This window comes from Eretmochelys imbricata, chromosome 3, assembly GCF_965152235.1.
Source record: "Eretmochelys imbricata isolate rEreImb1 chromosome 3, rEreImb1.hap1, whole genome shotgun sequence".
Taxonomy (NCBI): domain Eukaryota; kingdom Metazoa; phylum Chordata; order Testudines; family Cheloniidae; genus Eretmochelys; species Eretmochelys imbricata.
The window spans coordinates 158,944,519-158,968,126 of record NC_135574.1 but is presented as its reverse complement, the minus strand read 5'-3'; the positions used below and the strand labels follow the sequence as shown (position 1 = coordinate 158,968,126).

General features: G+C 44.3%; 1 protein-coding gene across 2 annotated transcripts in view; it reads left to right on the top strand.

Annotated features, from left to right (window-relative positions):
* The window catches only part of CNIH3 (cornichon family AMPA receptor auxiliary protein 3), a 79,633-nt gene extending 56,500 nt beyond the window's left edge, over nt 1–23,133 (top strand). For both annotated transcript variants that reach the window (XM_077811925.1, XM_077811924.1), the window contains 3 exons: nt 16,429–16,541; nt 20,908–21,051; nt 23,106–23,133. In XM_077811925.1, the coding sequence (XP_077668051.1) occupies nt 16,429–16,541; nt 20,908–21,051; nt 23,106–23,133 (285 nt within the window). The remainder of the gene's footprint in view (nt 1–16,428; nt 16,542–20,907; nt 21,052–23,105) is intronic.
* Nucleotides 23,134–23,608: the final 475 nt, after the last annotated feature.

Here is a 23,608-nt window from a genome sequence, read left to right as displayed (position 1 = left end):
CAGAAAGAACATATCGCATTCAGAGAAAGTCCAGCCCTTGTTTGGAGGCAATTCATTCATCATTGAAATTGATTTATGTATGCACCTTGCCAGCACAAATCAAACTATTTTCAGTGAAACTTTGCAAGTTGCTGAGTTCTGCATTTTCCAAAGGTTTAGAAAATAATGGTTTTTATTTTTAGGCATTGTTACCTCAGGGTATCTGAGTGCTTAACAAAATATAATGAAAAGCTACATCCTGCTTATGCCTGCGGTAGGTGAATAAGGAAGGGATAGATCACAAAGGGCTAAGTTGTATGGTAATCACAAGCCTTAATAAGGAGCAGCCCATAGTTGACTCAGAGTCACAATTCTGCTTCTGCTTGCTCCAGGGACAGGGCTGGCCCACAACATTTTGGCACCTGAGGCGGGGAGCTCAAATGACGCCTCCATGCCCCCTTGCTTGGGCCAAAACTTCGGAAGGTCTCAATTCTGCCTGCTTCCTATTCTACTCCTCTCATGGTACTGCTCTGCTACCTACCCCAATAGAGGAGAACTAACAACTTAAAATGCCTTGTTCAAAAATTTTAAGTAACACTTTACTATGCAGACAAGAAAAGTTACATTTGCTGTTCAGGTTTCAGAGTAACAGCCGTGTTAGTCTGTATTCGCAAAAAGAAAAGGAGTACTTGTGGCACCTTAGAGACTAACCAATTTATTGAGCTGTAGCTCATGAAAGCTTATGCTCAGATAAATTGGTTAGTCTCTAAGGTGCCACAAATACTCCTTTTCTATTTGCTGTTCAGGCATCTGAAAGTTAACACTGGCATTTTTATCTGTTTGAATAATCAAAGTGGTGCTTTCTGTGCCTTCTTGGTTGCAAAGATTTGAACTGCTTCCTGAAGGTCCACAGTCTGGGCCAGCTCATGCTCTGTTGAGATGGTTGCAAGGCCGACCAGCCTCTCCTGTGTCACTGTGGAGCGTAGATGTGTTTTTATTAACTTCAGCTTAGAGAAGCTGCATTCTCCACTGGCAACTGTTACAGGAAGTGTTAGAAGTATGCGCAGAGCAACAAAAGCATTTGGAAAGAGGGTGGTCATCTTATTTCTGCACATATATTCTAGAACAGCCTTTGGAGTTGATCCTGCTGAAATGTATCTTGGAAGGGCTTTCAGTTCATTACCTAAATCACTCGCATCAATATCTCACATGTCATCATGTGTCAACACTGTCTCTAGTGCCCTGCATTGCTGGTGTAGGTCTTCTTCAGGTTTGTGAGGAGTTTTGGAATATCATACAATATCCCAAATATACTGCTGTGTTCCTTGAGCTGCATGAAATGTTCTTCAACTGACTGTATTGCACAATCTAGCACCTGGTTAAAGAATTCAACTTTGAATTGTTGTTTGGCGTCTCTTATGGGATTATCCTGTGCCTCATAATCAAAATGTTGTCTTATTCGGTGACTCTTGTATTCTTGAATTCAGTCTTCAGAACGTTTTGAAATCCCTCATCTGACCGGTAAGACTGTAGGTATGACTTTGCTTTGTCCAGTTGTTCCATTGCTCCAGATATATCAAGGTCAACACCTTGGAGTCTCTTGCTTACAACATTTATTTCAAACAGTATGTCATGCCACAACACTAAGGGCTTGTCTAGACTTACATTTTATAGCGCTCTAACTTGCTGGCTCAGGGGTGTGAAAAATCACACCCCTGAGCACAGCAAGTCTGAGCGCTTTAAAGCGCTAGTGTAGACAGGCTCCGAGCGCTGGGAGCTGTGCTCCCAGCACTCGGCGCTAAACCCCTCATCGAGATGGATTATCAGGAGCTCACGCGCACCACACTCGCACTTCAAAGCGCTGTCGCAGGAGCGTCCTGCAACAGTGCTTTGAAGTTTCCAGTGTAGCCATGCCCTAAGCCACACAGAAATTTGAAGTTATGTATGTTTCTGGTGATTCCATTTCCCTCTGCCACTGTTCTCCCACGAACAGTTCCTGTCATAGCATTATCTTCCATAATGGCAACTATGGCATCATCTATCTTCCCAATTTGGTGTTTGATAGGCTTTATCACCTCCACTCGACTTTCCCATCGTGTGGCACTCAGTGGTTTGTGTCAGAGAGGATGTTCCCAGATGTTGCTTCAAAATTTGCCATCGATGAGTTGATGCAGAGAAAAATACATTGATGCTTTGAATTACATTAAAAAATTCAGCAGCCTCACTGGAAGCTGATGCTGCATCACTGACCACCAAGTTCAATGAATGAGAACTGCATGGGTCAAAAAAGGCTTGAGAGTTTAACTCTCGGTTCCATGTTTGCACTCCTCTGTTCTTTCCTTTCATGTTGGCACGATTATCATAGCCCTGACCTCTCATGTCAGCTATCACAATTCCCGATCTTCCAGCTTTTTAAGAAGCACATTTGTCATACCAGCTCCTGCAGTATCATCAATGTCAATAAATTCTAGAAAATGCTCTCTGAGAGTCACCATTGCACGGACATTTTCACTAAGTTCTGTTGTTACAAAACGCACCATTAAAGTCATTTGTTCTGTATGGTTGATGTCAGGTGTGCAGTCCAGAATAACAGAGTAATATATTGCTGACTTCAGATCTGCCACAATCTTCTCTTTGACTTTTGTTGCCAGTAACTGTATGATCACATTTTGAATTGTTTTTCCAAGGTAGTGATGTGTGTACATTTCTTGGGTGGTGACTCTTCTTAGATGTTCCTGGAGTACAGCATCAAACTCAGCCATCAGCTCCACAATTTTAAGGAAGTTTCCATTGTTTGGCACATATAGCTGATCTGAAGTGCCACGCAGTGCTAGGTTTTGGGTAGCAAGCATTCTCACAATGGCAATGAGCCTTTTCAGAACATTTTGCCAGGAAAGAGACTCTGATGCAATCTTCTCTTGATGCTGATCATCTATGGTGGCCTTTAACCTTAGTCTCATCTCAAGCTCTTTCCACCTATGGAATGCTCTCTGGTGATTTGCTGCCTTCTCAGGGCATGCCAGATTTCTAGCCAGATTTTTCCAGTCCTTTGTTCCTGTAGAACCCAACGTGGCTGGAACATTCGACTGGAAGACTTTGCAACAAAAACAGTATGCAGCATTCTGGGTTTTTGAGTACATAAGCCATGGCCTCTCCACTTTGTCACCATTGGGGATTTCATGCCAGTAATGTGTTGAATGGAAACTTCTATTTTCATTGTCTTTGGGGAACATGAAGTTTTTCACTTGCTGTGGCCCATGCAGTACAAGGAAGTCCCTCAGGCTACTGCTCAAGTGGGTCCACAGTCCTGGATCATCTAGACTTAAGGAACTAAACTCATCAGCAGCTGTTTCTTGCGCCTCCACCACACTCTTCTCTGATATACACTTTTCTTCAGGAATGTGCATGGTTACATCCATTTGAGATGGAGATATGGATGCTGCAGTAGCTGCCAGGTCACCTGCACTCTGACTAACTGGAAGATCAGGCATCTCCTCACCACTCACATCCTCACCATGAACATTTGTGTCTTTGTATCTCAGGAGAGCTCCTTCCTGCTTAGATAGAAAAGCTTTCTTTGCTTTCTTTCTTTTTCAGAATGCTGCCCCAGAGGGGCGTTTTCTTCTTTCACTCATGACTGCTGTTCTATGCCAGCTATAGTGGCTCTCACCATTCAATGGAAAGGGACAAATATGCAGGCTGGTAGCAGGGCCTGAGTGAGGGAAGATATCAGCGTCTTAAGGGCCTAACTGGCTCCCCCTACTTCAGTTGACTGCCTGTTCTCCTCAAGTGGGTTCAGGGAAGCAGCAGGAAACAGGAAGCTTCCTGAGAAGTTGGTGTTAATCAGTCCAAGCTCCTGGGGGTGCCAGAGAGGTACATAAGAGGCTCCTCCTCCTCTCTCTCCCTGCAGCTCCTGCTGCTTTCTGTTATTCCCTCTCACCTTTTCTCCTGCCTGCCTGTTATGTCTCTTGTGCCCTCCTTCCTCCAGCACAGCACTCCACGATTTTTGTGCATCTAGAGCAGAGAGAATACATATGCACCAGCAGCAGACACAATTTTCTACACTCTGGGTCCTAATGGCCCCCGCCCCCCCACCACAGTCTCGTACCTGAGGCGGCCGCCTCAGTTCGCCTCATGGTAAGGCCAGCCCTGTCCAGGGAGGAAGCTGTGCCAGCCATATACCTGGTCCTGCTTACTTCCCCCTTCATGCTGGCACAGCTGTGCTGGTGGGATGGAGATGAAGCCAAGGCTCTGCCCATTCCCTACCCACTTGTGAAGGAGAGAGAGGGGCAATCCCACAGCTGATGCTCTCACCATGCACACAGATCAGTGCAGATTGAGGAGTCATGGGGAGGGGGACGACAACTTGTGTTTCTTCATTCCTCTTCACAGCACATCAGGCAGTTCACAGCTGAGCCTAAAGTCACTGTGGAAACAGCAGTGTGCATGTTGCAGATAATTAAAAAATGTGAGGTGCTTTGATAACACCTTCCATCCTAGACTCAAGATGCATTTTATAGATACAAATGATTTCAGACTCGCAACATATTTTGGGGTAGGAGAGAAGTAACTCCATTTTGCAGATGGGAAACTGAGACATAGAGAGGTTTAGTCGTTTGCTCATGATCACACAGGAAGCCAGTTGCTGACACAGGAATAGAATCCAAATCTCCTGGTCCTGGGTCTTAACCGTAAGGCTATCCTTCCTTCCTGTGAGCTGTGAGAGATGAAATCCTTTCATGCCTTATATGGATCCAGTGGCCGGTATGTATTGCTAACATGACAGTATGTCCACCATGGCAATGAGAATATCCTTTGGGGAAAGGGAACCTGCTTATTAATAATATTTATCACTTCTGTCAGTATTTAAACATTGTACTGTAAAGATCACTCTCTTAAATGACTCAATATTGCTTTTCTCCATCCTCCTTTTTTAAAATATTTGTTGCAAGGATTAAGGTGCTAAACAAAATACAGTCCTTTAATAGAGAGTCTGAGACCGTTAATTCCACCCCCACCCAGGTCGGAGGCATCTCCAGGTAGAGGGGTGGGGAGGCAGATAACATTATGGAAAGATCACCAACTAAGATCAGAGTGTTTGTCCCTCTTTCCTTATCAGAAGGATTGAGGTTAATGGTTATTTATTGAGGTTAATAGTTATTTTATTAATAAACACTTATTTTATACCTATGCCTTATAGGCGTAGTAGAGTAAATGTTATACAATGCTAACAAGAACTCATACAGTTAAAGTTGGCAGTCTTTTTCAGTGGAGTCCGGATACCAACCCAGAATCAATGTTCTGATTTTTTTTACAAAACTTAGACACCATTAAAAAAATCTGGGAAGTCTGAAAATAAAGAGTTAAGGGATACAGCTATTTCCACACTGGCATATAATCCTTCCTCATTTGCTGTCACTCCCATTTGTTTACACTGGGCAGTCCACCTTTGGTTTGGTCTCTTGTTAAGCTTCTTTAATAGAAATGCAGTTTGGGAGCCTACTTGTGATTTAATATGTTTTTTATCAAGAGCCAAATTCTTTCATCTTTACTCACTGACTAGCATTTTATTCCATGAGTAATCCCATTTTCTTCACTGGGACCACTCACAGGGAGTAGGGTCCTACTCAACTTGAGTTTTTGTCTACGCTGAAAATTGTAAGTGTTTTAAGTTTTACACACACAAAATTTGAAGTGTTTCAACATTTTAACATGGATAAATGACACTCCCTTGTTAGGGGGCTTATTCCTTCACCCACTTACTTCCCTGGTCCTTCTCGCATGAACAGAGAGCAACAATACCCGAAGTCCAAAGGTGCAAACAATTCGATGTTTATTGGGGTGAACTTCCAGCAAGCATGATTCCAGTTTCCTTCCTTAGTATCCTCCTTCCCAGCTCTGACACCACAGAGCCTTACACCTGTGTCCCTGTTCCCATTCCTACCCTTAGCTAAACATGATTCCAACTTCCTTACTCCCATTCCCTGTTCCCATTTCCCCCTTTAGCAAAACATGATTCCAATTTTCTTACCCCCATTCCCTGTTCCCATCTCACACACCCACATGCCCACCCCCCACCCACACCCAGTCACTTCCTCATTGACTACAGATTATATAGTAAAACTTGAGTTCTGCTTAGCTATACCTTAACCAATCATTTTCCTGAAATTTAACTAACCAATCCTAACATATTGTAACATGATTATGTAACCAATTATATCCCACCACCTCAATTAGTTTACACCCAGCAAAATTAATTATACAGCAGACAGGAACAATCACAGAACCAGACAGAGATTATACAGACAAACAACAGTAAAGTGGGAACTATAATGACAAAACAATACAGAAGTGAGGATTTCACATCCCAGCTATTGATAAGTGAGTTCTTGCCAGACAGGATGCTATCAAACTAAGTTTCCTTTTACATTTTCTAGGCACTTCCCTTTCTCTGGAGGTGATAGGAATACAATCCTGTCCTGATAGTGCCTAACAGCCCAATAGCACCTTATTTCAATGTGACTAGTTTGGAATGTGAGGATGTGACCGGTCGCTTCCCAGCTTATGGCTGCCTCTGCTGCTTAGCCAAAGGCCTGAGCCTAAGCACAGGGCCACAAACTGTCACAGTAAGAGAAGGCCCTTACACTGGCAGACAGTGTTTTTGATTCTTTCTTTTATACCTCTATCACTAGCCAAGTGATAAGAATACACCTAAATTCTTAGAGTATAGGCCTTTACAGACAGGCCTGAATATCTATATCCTAACATCCCTCTCCCTGTTCCCCTCCATACCGCCCCCAGCCACCTGCACCCATGCACGCCCTACCCCAGTGCCCTGCACACTAGTACTTAATTTGTGATGAAACAGGTGCTGGGGCTCAAGCAATTATTTTACTTTCATAACTGACACGGCAAGCTTAGAGGTGTCGTGGATCAGCCCTGGCACAAATTAAGCACTGCAATGCACCCATTCCATGTCCTCCATCTCCTGGCCTACCATGTCCCATCAGTGCCTCACCTTGTCATCTGCATCCTTACTCCATGCCTCTGCCATGACTAGAAGGGATTCCTGGTTTCTGGCCCAGATGTGCAATTCATGTAATGAGCATCCAGACTTAGGGACACTTGCTATCTCTATTGTCATCTGGCACTGTGAAAAGCTTCACTTCTTGGTCCTCTCTTCATGTGTTCAGCGCATATTCTTCAGTTCTAACTCAAGACAATGTTAATCACCCCAGTGCGAATGTCTGTAGGTCCTCTGAGCTATTGCTCGTGTCTGCTTTCTCCAATACTCATCACACAGCAAGCCAGAATGGATTCTTTTAAATATGTCTCCTTGCAGTGATAATAGAGCAATATAGGAACAAAGTTGTGACAAAAATAAGTGTTAGCAACCACTCTGCTTCTAATGGCCTCCTGAGAACAGACTCCTAAGCAGCTCTCAGGAACATAATTATACAGCTGATTCTCTGACGAGCTGTGTACAAGTTACTGACAAACTTTGAATCTCTAACCTGGCATATTTGTTTGATGGGAAGAAAATAAAAGTTTGCATATTATCCAAACAAAAGATTTAGGTTCTCTTCCCATTGAGTTCAATGTAAGTTTAAGTGGAGTCAGGATCAGACTCTTAATCCCTCAAAGTAGAGGCTCTATGCAAATAGGTACAATAAATACAATCGGTAAAGGGGACTGAGTTAACTCCTCTTCCTGTTCAATAGGTTGGATAGTGTTACAGCTCCTGCTCACTTTCCCATTGGGCGTCTGCCTCCTCAGGTGGACATGGATTGTACTTGAGACCTGTCGGTGTCTTTCTTGTGAGCACGTTACTTGATGTTCATGAAACTGCCAACCTCAGGCAGACCCCAGGGATGTGGCCTGAAAGGCAGATGTCTGAACATCATTTTACTGATCCCTGAGGCCCTTTCATCAATATGAGCTTGTCTGTGAAATGAATGAGATGGTGGTTTCCAAGTTCCTAATGAATGGATGTGGTACTAATTGTCAGTCTTGCTGCCAATCTTGGAAATGGCCAAAGACTGGATGGGTTTGGGGACTGAATCATCCTCTTGCCCCATAACCAGGTCCTGCCTGGTTATGACTGAGGCGCCTTGGTGAGGCAGTGCAAGGAAGCGTGCACCTCTGTTCCCGAGGCATGTACTTATACTGCAGATAATTAGAAGACTTCGGTCTCCAGGGCTGCCAGCCCAGCCTTTGTCACTATTGCCGAATTACTTGAAAACAAAGCTGGTGTTGATGTCACCTGCACTCTCTTGGGGATTCTGCTGGAGGAGGGAAGCTATAAATCTTGTCACGGACTCAGTATGGACTTTGTAAGCATGCAACCCAGGGGCCTTGGTCAAACCTGTTCTTAGTGCCAACCACGTTTTGCAGCCTCCCAAAGAAAGTGGTGGAAGCTGTGTTGCTTGGGTAGGGTGACCATATTTTCCCAAAGGAAATTTTCCTACTTCACATGGCTGACCTGAGGCCCCCCCCACCACCACCACATGCAGGACCAGGCTGAGGGCTCCACCCGCACTGCCTGCTGGCACAGGGCTGGCCCAAGACTGCCCTCTCAACCCTACACATGGGGCTGGCCCAAGACCCCCTGCTGCCTGCAGTGTTGGCCTGGCCCAAGCTGCTTACCTGAGCCCTTTCTCCTGCATGGGGCTAGTGTTGCCGCTTGCTCCCCTGCAAATTCCTCCATGGCCCCGAGGGGTCACATCCCACTTTTTTGGCAAAACTGTGCATTTGTCAGTTTGCTTTTGCCAACTGATGATCAGTCGACAAGAGCAAACGGGACAAACGCCTAGTTTTGCCAAAAATGTTGGGATGCCCGGGACAGGGCTTAAAAAAGGGACTGTCCTGGCCAAAACAGGACATATGGTCACCCTACACTTGCGTCATTTAAAGTGGGTTGGAGAGACACCCAGACAGGTGTGGGTGTGACAAGAGGGGAACTTGCACTTGAATAAAATATTTGAGACCGTTGAAAATGCTAAAACGTAATATGTGTATACAATGTGGTGTGTTTATACACAATTCACCAAGCATCTCGGTGCCTGTGATAAAGGGAGCAAACATTTACAGTGCATGCATTCCGGATGTGTGCCCGTTCCAGAGCAATGCACACACTTCCAAAGTGCCACTATTTTTCTGTATAATCCAGTTCATTTTCTTCCACTAGTTTGCACTGAATTCTTCCAGCTTGGTCTATAGCTTGCAATTAGCACAATTTAATAGCTGTCAAATAGGGTGATCACTTGTTATTATTCTCACAAAGGCTTTAATCTGGCAGTTGATATTTCTCAATAAACCCTGCTCGTACTGGGTGAGCTCTATTAAGATGGACTCTAAAGTGAAATTAAATTAACTCTCTGCTCTGAAAACCATGGATTCCGCTCTCCCCCCCCCCCCTTCTTCCACTGGCATGAATGCAGACAAATTCCACCACTCAGCTTTAGTAAGTGATCATGTGGAAAAAATTGCAAACTTCTCAGCACAGACCTCATCAGGGAGGTGCTTCAGACATCTCCAGACTCCCAAAGGAGATGGATTCGGGGGACCTTTAGCACTGGAATGGGTTACCTACGGAGGTAGTGGAATCTCCTTCCTTAGAGGTTTTTAAGGTCAGGCTTGACAAAGCCCTGGCTGGGATGATTTAGTTGGGGATTGGTCCTGCTTTGAGCAGGGGGTTGGACTAGATGACCCCCTGAGGTCCCTTCCAACCCTGACATTCTATGATTCTATGACCTGGATGTTGTCCATCCACTGACTGTTCCTGCAGTGTGGAGGATAAAAAGAGTTCAAGTTACAGTGGGTGTAAGGAAAAAGAGTCTCTAGGCCAAACACAGACTTGGTATAAACTGATGCAGCACCACTGATGGAGTTGCACCCTATTACATCAGGCCCAGATTTGGGTCTTTGACAGATTTTATGCATATGCATCATTTGCAGTTGCTTGTTGCTGCTATGTGGATGGAAAGGGACTGATCTATTCTTAACGTAAACAGACTTGTTTCCACTTGGCTAATGAACAATTTTGTGTCACATGAAGGAGACCTAGCTTCCAGTTCAATGTCCTTTCTCCTTTTATTCCTCAGGATGCAGACTCAGCCTCTAGAGGGAGCAGGAGAGTTTATGTCAGTTAACAGCTGGATAAAGAATGGCGTGGATGGGCTTGGAAGAGAATCCCATCTGGCCATTCTCTGAAAGAAGGAATGGTGCCTGGTATGAAGGGCTTTTGAAATTGGAGGTGTAAGACAAGTAATAATGTGGAGAGGGGGAGACTTTCACAGGGATGGAGTGGGTCCTCCTCGAGAAGTGGAAAAATTGTGGGGTTTCCTGTTGCTCTGGGATATTTGGGGGCATTAGCTGTGAGCTAAGGGCTTCTAAGTAGTATCAGATTCTTAGCACTTAAGTGAGTGACTTAGCAATAACTGGTTGAACGGTCTGACTTGGCTGTGACAGGTGATTTTCCAAATAGGTCCATTAATAACAAGGAAGGTTTTGTAATATTTATTCCGCCACCACTACACTTTTCCAGTTGTAACTACTATAATCTGTCTTCTGTGTCTGTTCAAACATGGCATTATTCAATAGTGGACCAAGTTAGAATATTCATTTCCCATGAAAATGATGTAATGTGCTATAAGTGTGGTCACATACAAGAAAGATCAATTCCAATGCAATAGAATAATGACAAAAGGGCAAATAACTATATAAAAAGCCATGGATGTTTTGTAAACAGAACAACAACAACATACATACAGAAAACAAGAAGCCCAATGGTTTGGGATTGAACTACCTGAGAGACTGCCTCAGCTGTGAGGTAGCTCAACTGCTGCAATTTTGATCCGTGGCGGAGTTCAAGTTGCGAGGAAAATGAGGGTGTTGTCTGGTAAGGGAGACTGACTCTGAAAGTCACCTTCCTGTGCCATAGTCCAGCAGAGCCCAGATCTGTAAACTCCTGGAGTTGCTGCAAGGTTCTATTTTCTCTTAGAATTCTGAGGAGGAGAGTACGTACGTACGTGTGTGTGTGTGTGTATTCATTGTCTGGTGCACTGGGAGATTAGGTATTTATGATGAGATGAGCGATTTTTTTTTCTGTCTATATTAAATTGTACGTTGTAATTGTTGTAAGTGCACCTGGTACAAATGATGGGTTTTGATTAAGGGATTAGCATCTTTTTCATAAAGTAAACAAATTATATTCAATAGACCAAAACACAAACTTACCCTAAACTACTTAAATAACAGTAGGATATAATGCATTTTCCTTACCTCTGCTTCTATGCATTGTACCAACCTGTGTTTCTGCTCATGAACTTTGGTCCTGCAAGCTGTTGATCTTCTTCTCAGATTTCCCTTCAAGGTCTTCCCTCTGGTGAATGTCAGCAGGCAGCATTCCTGGGCTACTACATCACCACTGCTGTTCATCAAGCAGCAGGGCCCAGAGCAGCCCAACAGCAGCAGTGTCTTACCAGTTGCTTTACTTTGACAGTTTTCTCCTCCAGTCCCATATCCTAGCACCTATCTCAAAAAATGCCAAAGCTGTGTCCAGCGGTCATCACTTGAGACTAAATTTTATCTGCAACCCTGTGGGGTTACATACATGTGACTGAGTGCAGAATTTGGCTGTTGGAATGTTCCAGGGCTACTGTCGCTAAATCTATCATCTTGGTACCTTGAATTTTCCTAGAATTGCATATTGTGGTGTCTGGTCTATATAACAGTCACCATGATTTGAGAAAGAAACACTGAAACACCATTCACTCAGGGACTACATTATTCAAGACCAATTAGTAATGGAATTTGGAGGCTTCCTTTCCTAGGTCACCGGTTCAAATTAAGAGCAGATCAGATGTATCCTAAAGTGGGTACCTTCTGACAGCTGCTGTGTGGTCTGTATGAAATGAGTTAGTGCTCTCAGCCTAATTCCTAATGAACAGGTCACCCACATCAGAAAAACTACCACCAGAATGGACTGTCTTGGAAGAGATGGCAAGGACTGAGTGGACTTGGATTTTGAACAAACCTTTTCCTTTCTAGGAGCCCAATCCAGTGCCCACTGAAGTCAATTGAAAGTTTACATTAAATTCATTGGGCATTGGCTCAGGCCCTAGGATGATTCCTCCAGCTTAGAGCTAAGGCATTGTCATAGGTGGTGGAACTAGGGATCTGGGAGTCCTGCCATGCCCCCTTCCCCGCCCCCACCTTGTAGTGGTTTCCGTCATATACAGGGTTTACAGTTTGGTTCAATGGTACTCAGTACCACAAATTGTTCCAGCATCCCTGGGCACTGTTATGGTTCAGGACCAGCTGTACCTTTGACCTCTCTCTCCGTTTCTCTCTGAACACCCTGTGAAGTGACAGGTCCTGCACTTTCACTTCTCTCAGGGCGGAGTCCCCTGACTCGCCATCTCCAGGCTATAGCATCCTGTGTACCAAAGATGATTAGTCTGCAGGCCTGACTATGTTTGGCTGCCTGCATGGATCCCCTTTGGGAGCTGTGACCAGTAGGGGACCCAGTGACTCAGATCAGCTTCTTCAAAACAAAATATTCTTGATATACATCTAAAGGAATGCAGCATTTGGAGAAAAGGGTTAAAACAACACACAGCCTACATGCCTTTGTCTTACCTAAAGGTTACATCTAACTTATCCAAGACTCCTCAGCCTCAGGGAATGAAGGTCAGTCTGCTCCCCAGCACTCACCGCCTCCTTCTGTGTCCCTCTCAACTTCAGGACTGAGGTTTTTAACCCCTCCACAATTCTTTGTTTCATTTCCCCCAGTTGGAGTTCCTTCCTCTTCCCTCTCCTCCCCAGAGTTACCAGCCAGCCTATTGACCAGAGCACTGTGGAGGTAAAACTTCAAAGGAATTGACACCTGTATTTAAGTACTAGTCAGTGGGTTATCTTCAGCCATTGTCTGCCAGGCTGAGGGTGAGCTCCTGCAGTAGTTAACCTTTTGAAACTGGGTAGCAAACAGCATAACGACAATTATATATGCAGAGGTACACATAGTATTCATTGGTTTCAGAGTAGCAGCTGTGTTAGTCTGTATCCGCAAAAAGAACGAGGAGTACTTGTGGCACCTTAGAGACTAACAAATTTCGAAGATAGCTGGGAGTGCTGGTAGCGTAGGGCCTGAGGAGAGAGTCCACATAGCCAGACAATCTACTGTTAGGGTGCCAATGCCTGAGATGATGGGGCATCCAGGATTTCCAGGTTTATGGATCTTGGGTAGCAAATAGAATACCCCTGGTCGGGGTTCTAGGCATGTGTCTGTACAGATCTGTTCCTGTGCTTTTTCAGGGAGTTTCTTGAGCAGATGGTATAGTTTCTTTTGGTAAACCTCAGTGTGATGAGAGAGTAATGGCCTGTAGAATGTGGAGTTAGAGACCTGCCTAGCAGCCTCTTGTTCATATTCCAACTTATCCATGATGACGACAGCACCTCCTTTGTCAGCCTTTTTGATTATGATGTCAGAGTTGTTTCTCAGGCTGTTGATGGCGTTGTGTTCTGCATGACTGAGGTTATGGGGCAAGTGATGCTGCTTTTCCACAATTTCAGCCCTTGCACGTCAACGGAAGCAATCTATGTAGAAGTCCAGTCTGTTTCGACCTTCAGGAGGAGTCCATGCAGAATCCTTCTTTTTGTAGTGCTGGTAGGAAGGATTCTGTGGGCTAGTATGTTGTTCAGAGGTGTGTTGGAAATATTCCTTGAGTCAGAGATGTTGAAAGTAGGATTCTAGGTCACCACAGAACTGTATCATGTTCATGGGCCTGGAGGGACAAAAGGAGAGGCCCAAATAATACAGATGTCTCCCACATTCTTCACAGACACATTCTCCGAGAAGCGTTGGGGGGAGCTTGCCCCGCTACTGGCCCTGACAATCCTGATCCCTGGATAAACAGAGGACTTTGGTCTCCAGTGGCCAAATCCTGCCTTGCCTTATGTCCACGTAGCCTCATAGAAGTCAGTGAGGTCAGTTTCCCTCCAGATTTACCAGTTTTGTACATTTTACCGATAATGGATCACTTAAAAGACTAAAACCCTAAAAAGGCTATTAAGAACAGGTATATGGGAATGGATTAGGGGATGGATTTAGGGACCGAATGGCTAGGCAGCAGTTCTGCAGAAAAGGACCTAGGGGTGACAGTGGACGAGAAGCTGGATATGAGTCAGCAGTGTGCCCTTGTTGCCAAGAAGGCCAATGGCATTTTGGGATGTGTAAGTAGGGGCATAGCGAGCAGATCGAGGGACGTGATCGTCCCCCTCTATTCAACATTGGTGAGGCCTCATCTGGAGTACTGTGTCCAGTTTTGGGCCCCACACTACAAGAAGGATGTGGATAAATTGGAAAGAGTCCAGCGAAGGGCAACAAAAATGATTTGGGGTCTGGAACACATGACTTATGAGGAGAGGCTGAGGGAACTGGGATTGTTTAGTCTGCAGAAGAGAAGAATGAGGGGGGATTTGATAGCTGCTTTCAACTACCTGAGAGGTGGTTCCAGAGAGGATGGTTCTAGACTATTCTCAGTGGTGGAAGAGGACAGGACAAGGAGTAATGGTCTCAAGTTGCAGTGGGGGAGGTTTAGGTTGGATATTAGGAAAAACTTTTTCACTAGGAGGGTGGTGAAACACTGGAATGCATTGCCTAGGGAGGTGGTGGAATCTCCTTCCTTAGAAGTTTTTAAGGTCAGGCTTGACAAAGCCCTGGCTGGGATGATTTAATTAGTGATGGGTCCTGCTTTTGAGCAGGGGGTTGGACTAGATGACCTCCTGAGGTCCCTTCCAACCCTGAGATTCTATGATTCTATGATTCTATGATTGCTAAGAAATCCACTTTCAATGCTGGGGTGCTTAGCCAGATATATGTCCACGATTAAGCACTTTGTATCTACAATTTGTGACTGTGATGAATCTCCCTTGCTAGAAAGGTTAGTGTTATACTATAAATCAAATTCTGAAGAAGGCGAAAAAAGCAGCAGTGATAAATTACCTGAGTCTGGAATCAAACTGTATAGTTGGGCCATGATTTGTCATCTGCCTAGGACAGGGGTTCTCAAACTGGGGGTCGTGATCCCTCAGGGGGTCGCAAGGTTATTATATGGCGGGTCGCGTACTGTCAGCCTCCACCTCCAAACCCTGCGTTGCCTCCAGCATTTATAATAATGTTAAATATAAAAAAGTGTGTTTTTAATTTATGGGGGGGGGTCACACCCACAGGTTTGCTGTGTGAAAGGGGTTGCCAATACTAAAGTTTAAGGATCACTGGCCGAGGAGATAGAGCTTTGAGGGTACTAGAACTGAAGCTACTGGCACAGGATAAGATGTCTCTACATGTGTTAAAAGTTCCAAAGATAAATAAAAGTTCTGTGACTGCGAGATGAAAAGATTCCGAAAAAAGGGAAAGGTTGGGCTCCATTACAATACCAGGATAGAGCTCCAAAGGGGGGTCCCTGTGGCAGCTGAACTAGTCCCAACCAAACTCCAAATGCCTTTTGTGGGGCAGCCTGACCTTAGCTGTGGGGGCTCCAAGACACTGCAAGACATGAAGCCAAGATGCCTACAAAGGTTTCTGCCTGGTGAGAAATGATTGCTGTCGGCAAGTGAATCTTTATGGTTGTAAAAAAGACCACCTGAGAAAATGAGAGAAAAAGACCAACTAAGAAAGGGGAAAAGCAGTAGAGATAGTGACAGGGCTCTATGGTCTTGTCTACAGGAGCCTTTCTTCCTTAAAATTTTATTTCCCTGTTGCTACCTATTCACTTCCACCAGCGTTGATGGTAGGAGCGTTTCTAATGTCCACCCAGTTTCTCTCTCTGAGAAATGACCCACGTCTTGGGTCCAAAGAGCCCTGACACTTGGAGCCATGTTGTTACTAGGGAGAGACTTTTCAAGGTTCCCTTCTCACAAGAGTTTGGCACAAACTGCTTTCTAATATCTACATGAGTCTCCCAGTGATTTAATCCTGTTATAGAAAATCGAAATAGTTGAAAACAATCTTCTGGTTTTTTTTCAAGGGCACTTTAAATCCCAAACAAAAGTGAAACTTCAGTACTAGATCTCCACTTTTCTTTTCAAATGGTTCAGTTATAATACTTAGCCTTGGAATAACTCTTTGTAACCATTCACTCATTTATTCTCAGAACACCCCAGCGAGATAGGAAAATATTATAATCCCCATTTGACAGACAGGGGAAACTGAAGCAAGAAGAGGATAAGTGACTGATCCAGGGTCTCTCAATAAGTCATTGGAGTGGAGTCAAGATTAGAACTCAGCATTCAATCCTGTGCTCATTTCTTTAGACCATATTGCCTCTCGTAGACCCATCTGACTTGCAGATATGCTTAGTCTACTGAAAAGCTGTTTTAAACTATAAAAATCACAGAGATGCTTTTCTGATAGACCTGTTCTCTTCTGCCTTTTCTTTTCTTCAGCTCGTGCTGCCTGAGTATTCTATCCATAGCCTTTTCTGCATCATGTTCTTGTGTGCTCAGGAATGGCTAACCCTGGGGCTGAATGTTCCTCTGGTTTTTTATCACTTTTGGAGGTAAGGCTGTCTTCTGTGTACTGGACTATTGTCACCCTCATTTGCCCAATCAACATGCGTGTATATGGCACCGGATAATGAAAACACGGCAGTAACACGAAGGATGGATTTCTTTCTCCAATCTCCCTTTCTGTACCATTAGTTGCACAGGTGGATGAAACTCAGTTCTGCTGTGGGTTCATACTTTTAAGATGAAAGGGCCTCAAACTTTAACAGTCAGTCTGGAGAAAGAGGAAAACATGAGGCATTCAGGTTCCAGTGAAGAGGATGGCATGGATTTTAAAGTTTCTACAAACCTGAATATTAAAAGAAATATTTTAATGACTTTTTTTGGGGGGAGGGGGGGGGAAGGAAAATAAAATAAAAAAATAAAATCTTAGATTAAGTTAATTAACTATTCCTACACAGTGTTGGAACACAAATACTACAGCAGCATAGTTGTGCATGAGAATCAGGAAATGATTAGAATATGAAAGTGAAACTAACCATTGCACTAGGCACTGTACAGACATAGGGCAGTCCTGGCCCGAAAGAGCCTGCTATCTAGAGGGATTGATTTCGGGTGTGGAGACGAAACTACCCTCTCAACCCTTCCATCAGGGTTGTGGATCATTGATGGGGGGAGTCTGAGGGATGTTTCCACTTTCACTATCTGTACTTGTGGTTAGGGTCGCCAACTGTCTAATTGCACAAACCCAAACACCTTTTCCCCACCCCTTCCCCAAGGCCCCACCCCATGCTCTGCCCCTTCTCAGAGGCCACTTCCCCTGCTCACTCCAGCCCCCCTCTCTCCATTGCTCACTCTCCCCCACCCTCACTCACTTTCATGGGCTGGGGCAGGGGGTTGGGGTGCAGGCTCTGGGAGGGAGTTTGGTTGTGGGAGGGAGCTCCAGGATGATGCTGGGGCAGGGGGTTGGGGTGCAGGAGGGGGTGCCAGGTGGCTCTGCATGCTGCCCCTGCCTGTAGGCACCTCCCCTGCAGGTTCCATTGGCCGCGATTCCCCGTTCCTGGCCAATAGGAGCTGCAGAGTCAGCGCTCAGGGTGGGGGCAGCGCGCGGGGACACCCTGGCTGCACCTCCACCTAGGAGCCATGGGGACATGCTGGCCACTTCCGGGAGCAGCGCAGAGCCAGGGAGCCTGCCTTAGCCCTGCTGCACCACCAGACTTTTAGTGGCCTAAAATCTCCTGGATTGGCTTCAGTAGCCTCCAGGAGATCAAGCCCGATTCCAGGAGACTCCCAGCCAAAATGGGAGAGTTGGCAACCCTACTTGTGGCCAGATTCTCTGATCTTCTCCAGCCACTTTGTGCTGCTCTGCAGAGTGGCTGGATTCTGGCTGTAGCTGTCTGCAGACAAGTTTTCCATTAGTATAAAACTGGCAGAGGCAGCCTCCCCCATCCCACCCCAGTGGGAGGGAGGGGGCATTGCAGGAGTGGGACGTGATGGCGTGGAGCTGTTCTATGCCTGATCTTCCACTGGTTAAGATCACTGAGGGACATTAAGAATTAGTTGCTTAAGGTAAAGCTTCTCTTCAGCAGCTCTAATTTATGCTAGAGCCAGACAATGTAGGATCAGGGAACTGCAGCCAGCCCCCTGGTAGCCAAGCCCCCAGTTCAACCTAGCAAAGAATCAGCCCTCCATCTGTCCTTAGGATAACTAAGGGACTTTAATTCCCAGTGCTGTCAGTATAGCACCTTTCAGGAGCACTACATTCCCATAAAAATTTAAAAAGACTTACATCATTTTTATCTTGTCAGGGTCTCTTTATATCAGGAGGGCTAAAGAATGTAGCAGAAACCCACTGCTGTGTAGCAGTGCAAAGAGCAGTGTTATAGTGAAGAAGATAATTAGGAGTATCTTGGTTTCGAACTAAAGAGTGGTAGCTCTCTCGTAGTATTTGCTACAAAAGCTCAGTACTAATTACAAGTGGAATGGCACCGTGTATTATTCTGAGTTTAGAGTGACAATCTAATTCTCAAAAAGCTTGATGGAGTTGTGAATGTGCTTTCTCTCTGGTGGGGCTGAACACATGAAAGCTAATAGTATTTCCAACACAGTTTTCGCAGAGGGGAACACCTCAAGTGTCACAAGAACAGGTGTCTGGCAAGTGTGAAAATTATATTTAATGTGCAAGGCAAAAATGTTGTTTGCGGATGGCGAGTGTTTATAGTCATGCTTTGGGGGGAATACAGTCGATCTTTATCTGCAGAGATTTCTGGGTATGTATGCTATTACTTTTATTATTATGCCTCTAGTAAGGATCAGGGTCCATTATGCCAAGTGCTGTACAAAGACACAGGAAGATGTGGGGTGAAATCATAGCCCCAATGAAGTCAGTGGAGCCAGAATTTCACCTGTGGCCCCTTTTGAAGAATCTGCAGTCTATATAAAGATGAGTGAGTGTGACAAATGCTAGAAGGGAAGGAGGGAGAGAGGACATGGTTATCATTAATGAGAAGTTAAACATCTGGTTCCATAGGTTGGCTATGTGCTGGCTCTGCATCATTTAAAAGGATGGGTGGGTTTTTAAATAAACATGTAAATATAGTCGGTTACTATCCTGTATTTTTAACAGTAATAATAATACTTTATCTAAGGATCTCAAAGCATTTAACTAGAATTGATCAGGAAATTATTTTTCCCCACAAAATAATTTAGACAAAATCAATGTATTTTCTTCAACATTTTTCTTTTTTTTTTTTGAGCTTTTGTTATAAACCCAAACATTTTCAACAAATATGGAAATTTCCCTTGTGCAGAAAAGTAATTTTCCATTCAAAAATTATTCTGGTGGCAAATTTTTCAGCCATATAACAATGCAACTAAGCCATATAATACATGCCATATGAGTAGGGCCCTATCAAATTCAAGTTCCATTTTGGTCAATTTCACAGTCATAGGATTTGAAAAATAGTAAATTTCATTATATCAGCTATTTTAAATCTGAAATTGCTGTAATTGAAGGGGTCCTGACCCAAAAAGGAGTTGTGAGGGGGTCACAAGGTTATTGTGGGGGAGGGGGGTGGGGTACTGCTACCCTTACTTCTGTGCTGTTGCTGGCGACGGTGCTGTCTTCAGAGCTGAGCAGCTGGAGAGCGGCCACTGCTGGCCAGGAGCCCAGCAATGAAGGCAGAGCAGCTGCCAGCAGCAGCAGCATAGAAGTAAGGATGGCCTGGTATGGTTTTGCCACCCTTCCTTCTGCGCTGCTGCCTTCAGAGTTGGGCCCTCAATCATCAGCTGCCACTTTCCGGCCACCCAGCTCTGAAGGCAGCAGTACAGAAGTAAGGGTGGCATAGCAAGGTATTGTCACCCTTACTTCTACACTGCTGCTGGCAGGTCACTGCCTTCAGAGCGGGGTGCCCGGCTCACAGCTGCCACTTTCCGTCCACCCAGCTCTGAAGGCAGCGCGGGAGTAAGGGTGGCAATACTGCGACCCCCTGCAACTGCATTTTGGGTCAGGAACCCCAATTTGAGAAATGCTGGTTTCCCCTGTGAAAACTGTTTAGTAATTGGGTAAAAACACGCAAAAGACCAGATTTCATGGAGGGAGGCCAGATTTCACGATCCATGACGCGTTTTTCATGGCTGTGAATTTGGTAGGGTCCTACATATGAGGTATGCAAGTATTATTACATTCTTTTTACAGATGGATAAACTGAAGTGCTTATTGGTTCAGAGAGAATTACCTGTTGTCATGCAGTTAGTCAGTGACGTAGCTGCTATTAGAATTCAGGAATCTTGATTACCTGTTCTGACCACTAGACAACACTGCCACTCATAACATATTAGTATTAGAGAGTAAGTCACAGTCACATAAGGAGGATGGTTTCAGAGTAACAGCCGTGTTAGTCTGTATTCGCAAAAAGAAAAGGAGTACTTGTGGCACCAGCAGGAGAGTGGGGTGGAAGGAGGTATTGTTTCATGGTCTCTGTGTATATAATGTCTTCTGCAGTTTCCACAGTATGCATCTGATGAAGTAAGCTGTAGCTCACGAAAGCTTATGATCAAATAAATTGGTTAGTCTCTAAGGTGCCACAAGTACTCCGTTTCTTTTTTTATAAGGAGGATGGAATGTATTTTTCTAAACAGTTAATCGAACATAGGAAGTCCACAAGAATTAATTGCTACAGGGATATATGAGTAATCTATTTAGATTAGTATCAGATTTCAACAATGGCCAATGCCATATGCTTCAGAGGAAGATCTAAAACCTCCACACTGAACCTTACTGTGGATTGCTATATCATGGGAGGAAATGGGATTTCTTCCTGACTCTGGCTAGTGATCCAGGCCATGAGGACCTGCAACCTGTAAAAATTTGATTGAGAATATTAATGTCGCTCCAGATGTTTTCTCTTGCTCTTTCAGGTATTTCCATTGCCCAGCGGATAGTTCAGAGCTCGCATATGATCCACCTGCAGTCATGAATGCAGACACCTTGAGTTACTGTCAGAAAGAAGCATGGTGTAAACTAGCTTTCTATCTCCTTTCCTTCTTCTACTATCTTTACTGGTAAGCTTGATCATTCCCATGTGGAAGTGGTACAGAGCTGTTTTTTATGTAAAAATTAAGCTTGCGCTATAGACCAACAAGAACAGACAACCTCATTCCCTTTGTCTGGAGTAACCATTTCAGTCCCTGATTCAGGACAAGATCCCTGTTCAGAACAGCACTTAAGCATGCGTTTAAGACCCATTGAGGTCATAGGACTTAAAGTGAAGCATGTACTTACGTGCTTTCCTGAATTGGGCCCCAATGCATCCTCAAGGTTTCCAATACAGTTTCATTCAACCTTCAGTCAAAAAGCTATCTCTGCTAGGAAACTAATTTTTTTTTGGTCCTTTGGATAGTCTGTTTAGATGGATGTCACTCTATATTGATATCATAGCAAATAAGTTACATCAGCTGTTAATAAGATATAATATTAGGGTCAAATCCTGCCCTATGCTTTGCGAGTTGATTCTTACCTAACACTTAAAAGAGCACTAGAAAGGGGGCTCCATGGCTGCAGGTGCATGCTTTGGTCTGCAGCAGTAAGGTGCGCTTGGCAGTACCTCTCCTGTGGCCTATCCTGAGCCAGCCTACCTTGCATTATAAAGATAGATAAGGCCTCATCCGAATGTCACTGTAGGTCAAGGAAAGACTCCAGGTCCATGGACAGCTCCACCCCACCCCTCCCCCTTACACTGTCACATTTACTAAGGGCAGAGACGAAAATGGCTGATGCAAGGAATATGCAGGGATCATGTCTAGTTAAGGAGACACCTGCATGATCCTTGCACTTTTGCTGGTAGGAGCCATGTAATTACACTAAAGCAGCTTGACAACACAAATTCATGCTTTTAATTTTAAATGAAGTTATTTTATTTTAGTTTTCCCTCTACTCCTCTCATAGCTGGGATCACGTCCGGTACCCCATCTCCAAGCACCCTTATGTTGCATAATGCTTTGTAAAGTGGGGCTTGTTCAATCAATACACTGCTGTGGGAGGCTGAATGTCCCTTCCTGATTAGCAATAGTGATAATGTAAGATCTGCTCACTTGTCAATTACAGCATTATCCTGAGGTCTAAATGTGGCATGCTGCATGTTAAAATTTGTGGCAGTTAAATTAAAAAGTAATAACTAAGAGCAAAATTATGTCTGGCCAAATCTGTGTGAGAAGGCACAAGGGTCCTGCTCCCTCTTACCCATCTGCTCCCCTTGGCATGAGTCAGATACTGTCTGAGCGGGAAGGACAGGGATTATGCTTTGTTAGCTCTCCTGGCAGTGCTAACTTCACCCATCCCTTCCTTGGCCTGTTTGGAGAAGGCAGAGCCATAGTACCTTTTCCTTCACCCTTTTGTACTGGCCAGCAGACTAATATCAGCTAGTTACAGTGTTTTCAGAATTCCCTGCAGGGCTCAGCCCCTTCTGAAGCGCTCATTTCTGTCATCCTAAAATGTGGCCAGAAACTTACCATTGCAATCTGGCCCTAAGCAATTTAGTGTAAATTACAGAATCACCTATGCCACCCCTACCTATATTATCAGAGATGGAGATACAATGAAGCAGGTCTGTGGTAGTATAATATGATTTCATAGTTATACAGAGTTACACTTAAGATATATGTATCCTGTCCAACTGATCTCTTTATTTTTGATGTTTGCTCCATTGCATGAAGATTTTTTCTTTTAAGAAATGAAACAACACCATTTCAGTGGAAACCCTGCTTTCCCTTCTGGGAATGGCTGGCAGAAATTTCAAAGATCAAACACAATAGTAGAATGGTTTTATTTTCTTCACTTTTCAGGCTCAGACATTGTCCATTATTAAGCTCATACACAACTTGTATGGAAAATGGCTAATGAGTTCATAGCATCTTGAGTGATTTCTGATACTAATCTTGAATCCACCGTAATTCAGTTGCTATAGAGAGATGGAAGGAACGTGAGCCAGTATGGCAAAGGAAGGCAAAGGCCGTTAGAGTCAAAAATTAGGAATGGAGGGTAAAGGTTATAAAAATGAAAGTGCTCTGCATACTTCAAAGGGACGCTTTCATATTGGCTCTTTCTCTTTTGCATTCAGCATGATCTACACTTTAGTGAGCTCTTAACTCAAAAATCATCATTAAAGACTGGGAACAACAAAGGATGGAGAGCAAGGACAAGTCAGCCTACAGTGATGCTTGGTAAAAAGAATAGCAAGGAGAGGAAAGCTTTGAACCTGAGCAGTAATACAGTATATGAAAGACATATACAGTAAGAATAATGGCCAACTGTGGCTCTGGAGTACCATGGAGACTAGGCTGAGTAAACTATGCTTATCTTCTGCTTCTCCATGTATCCCAGTCTGTGGCGGTAAAAAAAACCAAGCAAAAAATTATTACATGTGGAAGCAAAGTCAAAGAACTATCGGCATCTGATGGGAGATGCTGCTTAGTGAAATTGGTTCATCACAAACTGCTATTTCACAAGGAGCAAAGCTTCTCAATGACTATTTTGTATTGAAGAGTGAAGGGCGAGGATCACCATCCATGGGAATGGTGGCTAAGGATGCTGCTAATACACACGTTAAATACACAGCATTCT